Consider the following 11,538-nt stretch of genomic DNA (forward strand, 5'->3'; position numbering starts at 1 on the left):
CTTCTGACCTCCAATCTTTTTGACTACACTGTATAAGTCGTATGCCATGTATGTATGATGTATGTGCTGCTGCCTTCTGGAATGCCGGAATAAGTCCATCTGATCTTGACCGCCGTATTATTGTCCCAATTCCTGTATGCATTTCCTATGTCTTAGGCATCGATATTGGTTCTTCTGTCATTAAGTCTCTGTGCCGTTGTTAATATAAGCACGGCATTAATCTAAACACACACACACACACACAGAAGGGGGGCCAGGAGTTTGTGAGAGAGGGGGGGTTTATGATATAGAAAATGCTCCTGACGAACAAAAAGCGACGAGGCTGCGATGTCAGGGGTGCCGTTATTTTATATAAGATCTGCGATTGGGGTCACCCTTGAAACTTGTGGGTCGGCGCCCAGCGAGCGATATCTAAATTTGGAAGGTATCAATGACAGTGACAATGGCGGGCTTTATATCGAACGGCTCTTCTAAAGGTCACAGTATCCGATCAGAGCGGATGACAAGGCTGCGCGATAAGGGGGAGTATCGTGAAAGGATCTACCATCAGTCAAGACCGTGTCCTGCAGCGTTGAAATGAGATCGTATTGAATGACATGGATCGAAAGGAACTCCGTAGATCAGGTATCAATACGGAAAAAATCATCTTGATGCCGACGGCAATTGGAGTTGTCAAATCGAGGCAGACGAAACGAACTTCATGGAGAAAGGTATCAAGTCTCGGAGTCCAAGCAACCGTCGGCGTGAAGAGGCGAGACACAGATCAGTCAATGGATCATGTAACGACCACACCAGTGTTAAATTGTCTCAAGTCCTTGGATTCATGTCCTGTCTGTCTTGTATGATTCTAGCTTCACCGCGGAATCGCTTCGACAACTTCCCGGATCAGGTCTTCCCTTATCAGCAGCGGCACAATATACTCTCTTCACCCAGGCCTCGTCACGGCCAGTCCAACATGACTCCACCGATTAGATCGATCCGGCTTCAATCATCTCGACTGTAACAAAACTCCTGGTCCGTTCTGTTCTGTTCGCATAGCCCGCCTTCATGTCCAGAAAGGTCGCCATGTCTCCCACCCACTTAGATGGCCCCAACAGTCTTCAGCAATCCGTCCAGCTGTCCCTTCTTGGCCTGAAGGTCAGAGTTACCGCCGATATGCTTGTGACCGATGAAGATGTTCGGAACGGTGCGCTGGCCGGTGATTTCTTCTAGGGCATCTTGGATCGCAGGGCCGTCATCTATCCCGAAACGGAAGAAAGAGTTAGTGATCAATCATTACAGGAGACAAATAAAGCGCAGTGAGCGAGTTGGTCGCAATAGGAGACACCCAATACACTCAAACCAAACAAGCTAGAGAACGAAACGGAAACGGAAACAAAGACAACGTGTCCGGGCTGGGCTCAACTTTTTTGAAGACATGTACGTACCGACTTCATCCAACTCCAGCAGATAGTACTTCGCATGTTTCTGATCCAGCAAGCTCTTACTCGCGCGGCAGTACGGACAGTAGGATTTGGAGAAGACCACGACCGGGTTCTGCTCGATGATCTGCTGAGCCTTCTGCTTTGCGGCCGACATTGCTGCGGGGGAACTGCTCGGGCCGGAGGAGAAGAATGAACGGGTGATGTTCCGTAGAGGAGCGAAGATTGAGGAAGCTATGGTGGCGGCGGGTGATTTGGACGGGATTCTGAAGCGAGTTTGATGGATTTGGTGGATTTGAATTGAATCTGTAGAGGGTGAATACGCGGACGAGGGGTGGCTGATGGTATATGTAGAGACTAGAATCGACCTGCTGAACAATCTGGCAAGAGAACTAATATGAAGCAAATGACCAACGATGATGAAAGAGTCCGGCGGAAGGCACAAAAGGTGGCGGCGTGGCGGCAAGATGATGTGATTAGTGGCGGTGCTAGTCACGTCCGGCTAATGTTTACTCATCCCGTTAAACTGGCGACATGTTGAGATGAAGCAGTCAGTCAGTCCTAGCCATCTACCAACAGCAAGCCGACTTAGTCTGCGCACGCTTATCAGTGCCACAATGTCCAAGATTGGTGTTGGAACGATTATTAGAGATCCTGAGACGGAATGATAGGTCTGGAGTTCGGAAGGGTATGTAGAAAGTACAGCCACCAGGCTGATCTGATAATGCCTCTTGGCCATTCCGGCGAGTTTCCTCCTCCTTCAGCGCTTATAGAAGAGCAACGCTCTCAGGTCATGGCGGTTGCCGAGGAAAACAAAAGGATAACAATCAGTAGTGCTCAAGCCTCGCCTTTCGCCCAAACCACTCACTCCCGCTAGAATTGCATCAGAAGAAAGTAAGAAGACTGCAATCCCCATACCCAAACACATGTGAAACAGCAGTTCTTGTCGTCAACAGAGGAAAGACCCGAAGTCACTCTTGGGACTTTACATGACGACGCAACATCCACAGCTCTTGTCTTTGACCTTTTCATCCATTTCATTGGGTTCCATGCGTTGGACTTGCATCCTCGCTGGTTGAGCTGGGGTAGTTGAAATGTTGCCGATCTTAGGGCTCTGGACAATCGCCGGACTCGTCACGCGAGGCATTGTACTGTACCCACCATTCAGACTACCTCCAGTGCCAGGCCTGCCGTTGCTCGAGTTCCTCAGACTTGGAACCGGTCTCAATGGCCACGAGCTCTGATCGTGCTCTTCTTGCCCTTCAGGCGACGGAGACGAAGGTGGGTTAGGAGACGGTGCTTTGACCAACCCGTTGCCCGTGTGAATGGCCAGAGGGGAAAAGTTTCGATCGTAGGTAGTTGGGACAGCTCCTTGCTGTTCCCACTGTGCTTGTTGCTGTCGACGAGCGTGCGTTGGGATGATTTGCTCTTCGGGAGGCAATCTAGGGTCTGGTTTATACATCGTTGCAAGCCAGGGGGGATCGCCTTCTGGCCGGTTGACCGCTGTTCGAGGACGGTCCAATTCTCCGGATCTGGTCCCGGGTCTCTGGCCGATCGAAGGCGAAGTCCCTGCTTTGGTAGTGCCGGATGGTTTCCTGTTCGTATTAGATACTTTCCTTGCAGCTGATGTGCTGGGAGGTGATGATGGAGCAGCTTTTGGTTTCGTCTTGGTAGGAGATGCTGTCTTCGAAGCCGACCTGTGACCGTTTGTTGGGACTGGTGTGGCGGTTTGAGAATCGATATCATCTTGCAAAGGATGACTGCCGTTGCTACCCCTTCGTTTTCGGGATCTTAGGACTGGTATACTATCCTCAGGGCTCATACTGTTGCTAATAGTACGTTTCCTCACTATGGGAGTATCTCGCTCGATCCTTTCTGGTGGTATCGGTAATGGGCTTGAAGTCAAGACAGGGATTTTGGACCCCGACTTCTTCGAAATTGGGTTGGCGGAGAGCTGCTGCGACACAAGGTCAGCCGCGATTTCGTCTGGCGTGCGCAGATCCCAATTTAATCGTTCCTCTTCCTGTTCTTGTTGCTCTTCCTCTTCCGCGGTCTCCTCCACTCGACGTTTATCTTTATCTTCTTCGTTCTTGACCGACAGGTGCCGCTCGTCGCCCTGTCGACCACGACTCGTATCTCTTCCAACATTATCCACATTGCGTCGTGCATTCGCCAGATTGATTCCTGCAGCTTGTAACTCTTCACTCTCAATTTTGGCCAGCTTGTCTCTGTGAATCCAACCTTCAGGATCGTCATCTTGTGGTCGGTACATGTTTTCGGGGACGTCACTATCGTTCGCCTGTTGACTGACATTGCCGCTACTGGGGTTGTTTCTGTACAGATCTAGTAGGCTGTCCGCCTCACTCTCACTGCGGGTCAGATATCCTGGCTGTTGGCCCAACTCTTCAACCCTGTTATGGGCCGGTCGGCCGGGCACATTTCCGTCTTTGCGATTCGGCGGCAGACTAGACAACGGCGAGCGCGCGGATGAGGGAGAGAGTTGTCGTAGGCCGGAGGGACGACTCTTTGGAAAGTTGTTCTAGTGGTGTCCTATGTCAGATCTCTGGTAGTACCCTTATGATTGTGTCACACGGCACGGCCCATCTAGACCGCTCGATGGTGCAGTCAATGGAGGTCTCGACTCACCACATCGTAAGGTGGATTGGCATTATTCACCACCGTCGTCATAGGTGCCATAGAGGAGACCTCTGCCATATTCGAGTTTACCGACGATAGGGAGCGCAGAACGGGCTTCCCCTCAGCTCAGGGTGAACACGCCATGAGCATTGGATAAGATCTGTGGCCATGCAAACTGTCAATGGGCGAAATGGCACCGATAACTATCGTCTGGGCGGTTTTCGGCACTTCAAGTGAAAGATGCAATGGAGATTTGTGGGCCAAAGTCCACCACTATGCGCAAAGAGGTGATTTCCTATCGAGGAGGCTTGCAGATGGGCGGTGGTGAGTACAGCGGAGGCGGCTTTCGTGGATCTGGGATGGACGACGAAACAACAGGTGTGTAGAGCACGTTGGTTGCTAGAATATTATGATACTGAAACAATGCAGGCTCGCAAAACAAGAGGATACTTAGGTAGGATGATAAAGGGCATAACGGCGTAGTAGTAGTTCAAAGTGAGGACCAAATTGCCCTTGCTAGAGGAAGAGCCGGGGGCCGTTTTTCGCTTAAACCAGGAACCAAAGATCCCATGTCAACAATGTTGTTTCAACTGGGCAAGTGAAGCGATCGATAGAGTATGCCGCTTTACTATGTACGTACCTGGTATAGCTACTGCAATGCTACCACACAGCTACCAGGGTGGCCTGAGAGTAACTTTCGTGGCACATTCGTCTTCAACTTCTTTGTTCTATCACTCCAGGCTCATGCGTTGTACACGGCGGATGCTCATAATCAAAACGACCAGGTCTTTAAATGTATGGACACTGTTCAGATTTATGTTCATTTGATTTCATTAAAGGTCACGTCCCAAACGAGACAAATAGAAGTTGTACAACTTATCTGGCCCCTCGGAATGTGGATGCCGAGCAGACAGACCATACTATCTTGTAAAGGGAATACCAATCGTTCTGTTGGCCTGGAATTATGCGTCTGTGAGCCACAGCCGGCCCCAGACTTGTCTGATCTCGGATTCCGTCGCCATATGCTCTCGTGTAAGTGCAAGTCCTCTCCCATTCCAAGCATAATTCCTGCTGATGCCCACGCCGTTTGACATCCATGAGCAAACTGTATCTGAACTGATCAGGACCACAAGAAAAAGAATGAGCGTAGTATAGACTGTCCTGGATATGTACGAGGGGAGGTATGTTCTCAAAGACCGTCCTAGTGCCTGCAAATCAAAATAGATCAAAGATTGTGATCAAACAGCCATTTCCATAACACCAGCAAGGCTAGCCATTCGTAAGTCGTTAGTAACCTCCCACGCTCACCGACGGCCGTCTCATTTTAGGAGGTTCTCGAAACCGTGATGAATGCTCGGTGGCCCGGTACTCGGGACCGTCTCGTGTATATGTGGCGTACTGCGGTTCCCGGCGAGGTGCGATGTGGACCTTGTCCGCCGGATAAGGTCGTGCGTACCTCGACTCCTCAGGCGAGATCTCGGCAAAGAGCTTGTCGCGACCACTGTTGGTGCGCGTGACAGGCGGCGAGTCTCGTGGTGAACGTGGTGACGCTCGATCTTCAAACCGTCCTGATTCAGTCCGCCGTACAGGAGGAGAGGTTTGAACGAAGTCCTCCATCAGTGATGCGCCGCGGGAAGATTTGGACGATCTAGTCTCGACTCTCGGACGTTCAGGCCTTTCTTTGCGACGATCCGAGTCTCTTGGCATCGGCTCGCGGATGACAGATTCTGGGCTATGATGGTACGTCCTTGCATATCGATCACCATAGTCATCATAGAGCTTGTTGACCCGTGGCGTTCGCGTGAAATCGTCCCGATCGTCTGGGTCGACAATCTGATATTTGGTGGACGTCTGTCGAGGTCTGACAGGCCTGGACGGGGGGCTTTCCTCCCTCATCTCCGGAGTATGCGGGCTGGGACTACTCCCATAACCCGAGTCGTGCAACTGAGTTTCGGCGTGTTTTAGGTTAGACCCCTTTGCAGGAGTAGTGTCTTTCTTGGTGGCGAGCTTTGGTACGGGTGCAGTCTGGGAACGAGACAGATTTGGCGGCATCCTCCTCCGATGTTCGCGTTCTCCTCGCTCCCGTTCCCGTTCTCGGTCCCGATCACGCTCTCGTTCCCTATCACGTTCACGTTCTCTTTCCCTTTCCCAATCTCGATCACGCGGGGTACCGGCAGACGATCTGGGCGGAGCGCGCTCTTCTACATGGGCACGTAGATTGCTCGGTGAAGAGCTTGATTTCGTGAAGGATGGCGTGAAGTAATCTTCCACAGTTGCACGGCGTCCCTTTGACGGGGTAGATCGTTTTTCATTGTCACTGCCGCTTCTGCGACCACCGCTTCTCGACTCTCCCACCCAATATTGGTAGGCATCTGAGTCTGCCCGCTCCAAGCCCGGACGATTGGTTGCTTTGGCTTTGGCCATGTACGCCTTGCTCTCTTCATGGTGTCGCTCCCATTTCCCATCCAAGGACTCCTCGTCAACCTCACGCAGCTTGTCCGACCGAAGCGATCTCTTCCGCGCAGTCTCGGAGGCAGGTTCAAAATGTGATGTCGTTTTCGAGCGGGTGGTGGACTTGAGGGAGGGTCTAACTTCAGGAGAGTCCACTTCGGATTCTGAATCTTCCACGTATGCCGTCCTTCTCGTCTGGACTTTCTCGCTTCGTTCTCGCCTCTTTTCCCGGTCTCTGCTCTTTTCCTCCATTTTGCTATTTCTTGTCTTTTCCGCTTGTGCCTTCAACTTGACAGCTGCGGCGGCAGCCATCATGCCTGGCCACACATTGGAGGGTTTTTTGGACTTTTCAGAGGGTTTGGAAGGTGGAGGGGCTCTGTTGTCGTAATCGGGATATTTCCTCGAGGTCGTGCGAGGGAGGGTTTCATCGTAAGGATCTCGGTAGTCATATGCTGAATTGTTCCTAGGCTGGCGGACTTCCTCAAAGAAGTTGCCGTCTTCTCGATACTCGCGAGCAGGAGCAGGAGTAGGAACCGAGGCAGAGGCATGATGCGGTGCCGGCCTCATGGGATAGACTCTGGTGGCGGTCGTCGTGGGCAGTGGCGGTTCTCTCATCATGCTTTCTCTTCGCAGCTCGGCCAACCGGACTCTATCATCATACCGTGATCTCCGAACAGGGTCGGTGAGAAGTTCGTACGCTTGTTGAATCTTCTGAAATTCATCCTTGCCGCGTTCCCGTTGTGCCTCATCCTTGATTCGATCGGGGTGGTGTTTGAGGGCGAGTTTTCGGTGAGCCGTGCGGATGGCAGAGATGTCGGCATCTTTGGAGACTCCCAACGCCACATAGGGATCAGGAGGAAGAGGAGAGGCCATGGTGTGTTAATACAAGGGGAAAAGGATAGAACGGAGGAAATGGCGGAGAAATTTGTTGTTTTGTACAAAGCGGTCAAGGAATGGTCGTGGCGTGCATGATGGTGGCCTCGGAGGTCGGAGTTTTGCTGGTCGAGGTGGTTGGTAACAACAACAATCCCGGAAAGACGATGCACTGTGCCAGTGACTGTTGTTTGAGGGGATTAAGAGTGATCGGGACAATAGATCTCTTGGATTTGGCAGAGGCAGCGTGAAGCCGCTGACGTGTGTAGGAGAAAAGAGTGAAGATGTGTCAGGACGACTTGGTAGTAGTAGTAGTAGGTAGGTTCAGGTAGGTGTGTAAGTATTAGGGGAGAATTTGGTAACCCGTCAGATCAGTACCACAGGTACCTGTACTCAGTAAGGTACTCGGTAGGTAGTAGTCACTCTGTTGTAGGGAAGCGACCAACTGCAGTCCACACAGTGCGGCGCTGCTTCTGTCTGATCTGAGCCACCCGATCGTCTGATGGAATTTCCGATCCCAGCGATTATGTAACTTTCAGATGGCGGCTGGGCTTGCGGCAATTTTCGTTGGCTATGATAGTGATGGTCTGGTCGTACTACTGCTTTTCTTTTTGCTGTGCTGGCACTTCTGGCTCCAAGCCGATACCAGTAGTAGTGATGCTGTTGTAGATAGGTGGTCGAGAGTGAGGAAGGGTCAGCGATGGGGACGGAGATGGGGCCACTCCCCCATAAACCATTATCACTCCATCACGAACGATCCCACCACCGGTTGTTGACATACCACCGTTTGCTCTGGACTACACAGTACCCGACTCTTGTGTGTGCATGGCTTCCACTAAGGAAGGGACTCTACGGCCTACGTCCCTGTATCTGCCTGCCCCCTTTCCAGTGCCTAACTATCCCTGCACCTCCAGTTGTTTGCCCCTTCCAGTGGACGGGTGGGCGAGAGAGACAGAAAAGAACTCAAAACGAAGCCTATGCTGGAAGGGGCGTTTGGACCGTTTGGATTCTGGCGGTGCTGAATCTTACACGCTAGGTGTCGGCAGTGGTAGGCAGCTTGAGATCCTTGGATGGGATGCTATCGTTGCACTCTGCAGTGGTGCCTGTGTTGTCAAGTTGGTGGATGTTGTCGTCATGAGGTGTGGTCGATTAGCGGTAGCGGTAGCGGGAGCGGTGCATGGAGCCGCTTGTACAAACTCGGAGTGGTGGTAGTGGTGGCCACTGGATAGCAGTGACCCTAGAATTCCTGCCAGTCCCCCGGGGCCCATAGGTACCGCACCTACCCTAGAAGTAAGGCGCCCGTAACGCGACAGCCGTTGACCCCCCCCCCAATCCACGTCCGCGGGGGCACCCAAGGCCTAAGGAGCCTATAAAACCAAGTGCTTCAGCCTCCTTAGCCCCTGATTCCGCTCCCGCAGTGCCGTAGCCCTTGGCCACGTTCATTATTGTCCGAGTCCTCGTTCTCGCTTCAGGGCTCTACAACCTAGACACAAGGGACGGCTACCAGGAATGAAAACGTGGCGTGGTTCAACAAACTGTCGCATCACGTCCACATCTTCCACCATCGACGGACCAGCTGCAAAGAAGACAAAAACAAGACCCAAAACAGCTCTTAGTTCTGGGCATCGTTTACACCGAGCACCACTACCCACAAACTGCTCAGCCCGATTTCTGAAATGATTGAGCTTGCATCCGCGCTCATTGGCAACAAATCAAGTCTTACCGATGCGACAAAGATAGAACAACACTGCCGCAAGCAATGGGTTTCCGTTGTTGCACCCAGCTGACTAGAGAATTCCTCGTCTAGACTCCCTGTGCACATGTCCTTCAAGCTCGATGGGAACATGAGCTCACTCAACCTAGATCTACCCACCATACAGATTCTGTCGATGGTTGCTAACCAGGCGTGCGACCAGGCATCCTCACACGGCCAAACATCCAAACAGCGTCTCGAGCTTCCGTTCTGCAGCAGCGTGTCACGCTTCACATTAATCACAACTATCTAGTGGTGTTTCTTGCCAGAATAGCCTCCTCTACGAGGTCATGCAAGACTGAACAAGCACCATCCTCGAAGAAACCAACACCGACACGGGACACCGTGGTTCACCAGTCTGACCCGCCCACGTCGTGCCACCGGACCTCGTCTAGCCTTGAAGGCAAATCCATCCAGTCGTGTGAGCGACATGACACGAGCACAACCCACCTCGATGAAGACAGACATGGCATTATTGGCCTAAGTCTGCCTAAATGCACATCCTGAAAGCTCCAGTTGGCGAGACGCAGTCAAGTAGTTCTGGGCAGAAAATGGAAAGCCAATAAAAACGTACCAGATGGGCTGCCAAAGTGCCAGGCAGGGAACGCGAGCATGATGCTGTGATGGTCACCACTGCATTGATTCTTTGATCTTGCGGAGTTCAGATTTGTTGCAGCTGCTTGATCCCCAGCGCTTAAGACAACTGGTGACCAATGCCATCAGAAGAGCAATACAGTTTTCACACCACTGGCCGTGCCACGGGTGCAATGTCCATGACTTTGTGATTGTTCCACCCACACTTTGGCAGACTCCACAACTTATGCCATCCCGTGGCGGACCGCCCCCAGACCCGAGGAATGGTCAAAGCGACGAGTGTGATCCTAGCTTCTGAGTGGAGGTTGGGGAAACTCCATCTTCCCTTGTCTTCAACAACAAGATGATCAACAACAGGCTGAGATAGAACAGAAACATCAGGCAGTCACTGATCATGATGGAGCTCGAAGCAAGAAAATACTGTTTCATCCCTGCCAACCCCGCAGTCAAGTCGAGCAATCTTGTCAAGCTGACGCTGCCCGATGCCCTTGACGATTTAAGGCATCATGCAAGGTGTACAAAGGACCCCGGACACCCTGGACTGTACACCCAGCATGACCCTCAGGCACCTTCTCGAACATAATTCTGGCCGGCTACTGGGCGCATCCGTGGCCAATCGACGCGATCGGGCTACAAGTCCCTTGCCGCCCACTGTCTGCTTGTCCTCCCAACACCACACATGGTTGTGCTTTCTTTTCTTCTTCTCGATAGGAATTTGCGAGGCACAGGTGTCACCGTTCTTCTTTTCGGGACCCTCCGACTCGACGTGAGTGGACACTTCGCAAGGAAATGATGCAGCCGAAACGATTTGAGACCACTCCTGCATGTTTGACAGAGATCTTCGTTGTCAGTTGGACGACAATGTGCTAGACTATCGCATGGTCCCGCGGGACGAACGTACATTCTTTGAGAAAATCCATTCGCTTCGCATACAAGCCCGCATCAGCCCGAGGAAAAGGGTCCAGGCAACGATGCATACGATGTGTGTCCGCAGATTTGCTGATTGACCTACAACACGAACCTTTTCCCAACCGCCACGCACTTCCCGGCGGCCAAAAGGAACAAGTTTCAGTTCGGTAAGTCATGAAGTTCAATCCTCCGACCGCCTGCCAGAGCCGAAGCTCTATCGATACGGCTTGTTTGGTTTAACCGCCACGTCTGTGGCTGTGCCTGTTCTACAAGTTAAGTTGGCCGATGGCAAAAGCAAACGCCTCCAAAGAACCAACGCCGTGTCATTCCTTTCATGCTACTTACTGTCAGTCGATCGATCCCCATGGATGGACAGCTGTGGCTTAGCTTTGTGTCTGTGTACGTATTTGTGTACCCTGTGTCCCTCGCACCCAGCTCCGTACTCCCTATCGCGAAGAAGGGGCGGAACAGGAAGACGGCGGAATCCTTGCCACCCGTCCCTGTCGATTGGGGCCATACATATACCGACAATCGCCGAGATGAGTGGCCATGGATGGAGGGAAGCCGATGATGCCTGGCTTCGTACACGCTTTGTTTGACTTTTTTTCGTATTACTTCCTTCATTCACAGTGTCACGTCTGCTATGCTCGCGAGTATATTCAATCACAGGTACTAGGAGCATTTGCTTTTGTGGCGAACGGCAGCGGAGGGCAAATCCAGATCCAGGCGGAGGCAAAGTACAGTACATACTCTTGTACCACGCAGGTACAGGTACTCTCACCACTCAACAATAGGGGAGCACAGATCAGGTCGATCGTAGCTACTGCTACTACTGCTACTACTGCTACTACTGCTACTACTGCTACTACTGCTACTACTGCTACTACTGCTACTACTGCT

At 52.0% G+C, this 11,538-nt stretch overlaps 3 protein-coding genes across 3 annotated transcripts; all 3 read right to left on the reverse strand.

Moving 5' to 3' along the window:
• Positions 1 to 1,080: 1,080 nt before the first annotated feature.
• Positions 1,081 to 1,578, reverse strand: A1O1_01026 (glutaredoxin 3; the record flags this gene model as incomplete). Its single annotated transcript, XM_007721940.1, has 2 exons — positions 1,081 to 1,238; positions 1,428 to 1,578. The coding sequence occupies 2 exons, from the start codon at positions 1,576 to 1,578 to the stop codon at positions 1,081 to 1,083; spliced, it is 309 nt and encodes a 102-aa protein (XP_007720130.1).
• Positions 1,579 to 2,406: 828 nt separating this feature from the next.
• On the reverse strand, positions 2,407 to 3,693 carry A1O1_01027 (uncharacterized protein; the record flags this gene model as incomplete). Its single annotated transcript, XM_007721941.1, has 1 exon — positions 2,407 to 3,693. One exon carries the CDS (start codon positions 3,691 to 3,693, stop codon positions 2,407 to 2,409), a length of 1,287 nt encoding a protein of 428 aa, XP_007720131.1.
• A 1,652-nt stretch (positions 3,694 to 5,345) lies between these two features.
• A1O1_01028 (uncharacterized protein) lies at positions 5,346 to 7,382 on the reverse strand (the record flags this gene model as incomplete). The annotated part of the gene is made up of 1 exon (XM_007721942.1): positions 5,346 to 7,382. The coding sequence occupies one exon, from the start codon at positions 7,380 to 7,382 to the stop codon at positions 5,346 to 5,348; it is 2,037 nt and encodes a 678-aa protein (XP_007720132.1).
• Positions 7,383 to 11,538: the final 4,156 nt, after the last annotated feature.

This window comes from Capronia coronata (genome assembly GCF_000585585.1).
Source record: "Capronia coronata CBS 617.96 chromosome Unknown acBCG-supercont1.1, whole genome shotgun sequence".
NCBI lineage: Eukaryota > Fungi > Ascomycota > Eurotiomycetes > Chaetothyriales > Herpotrichiellaceae > Capronia > Capronia coronata.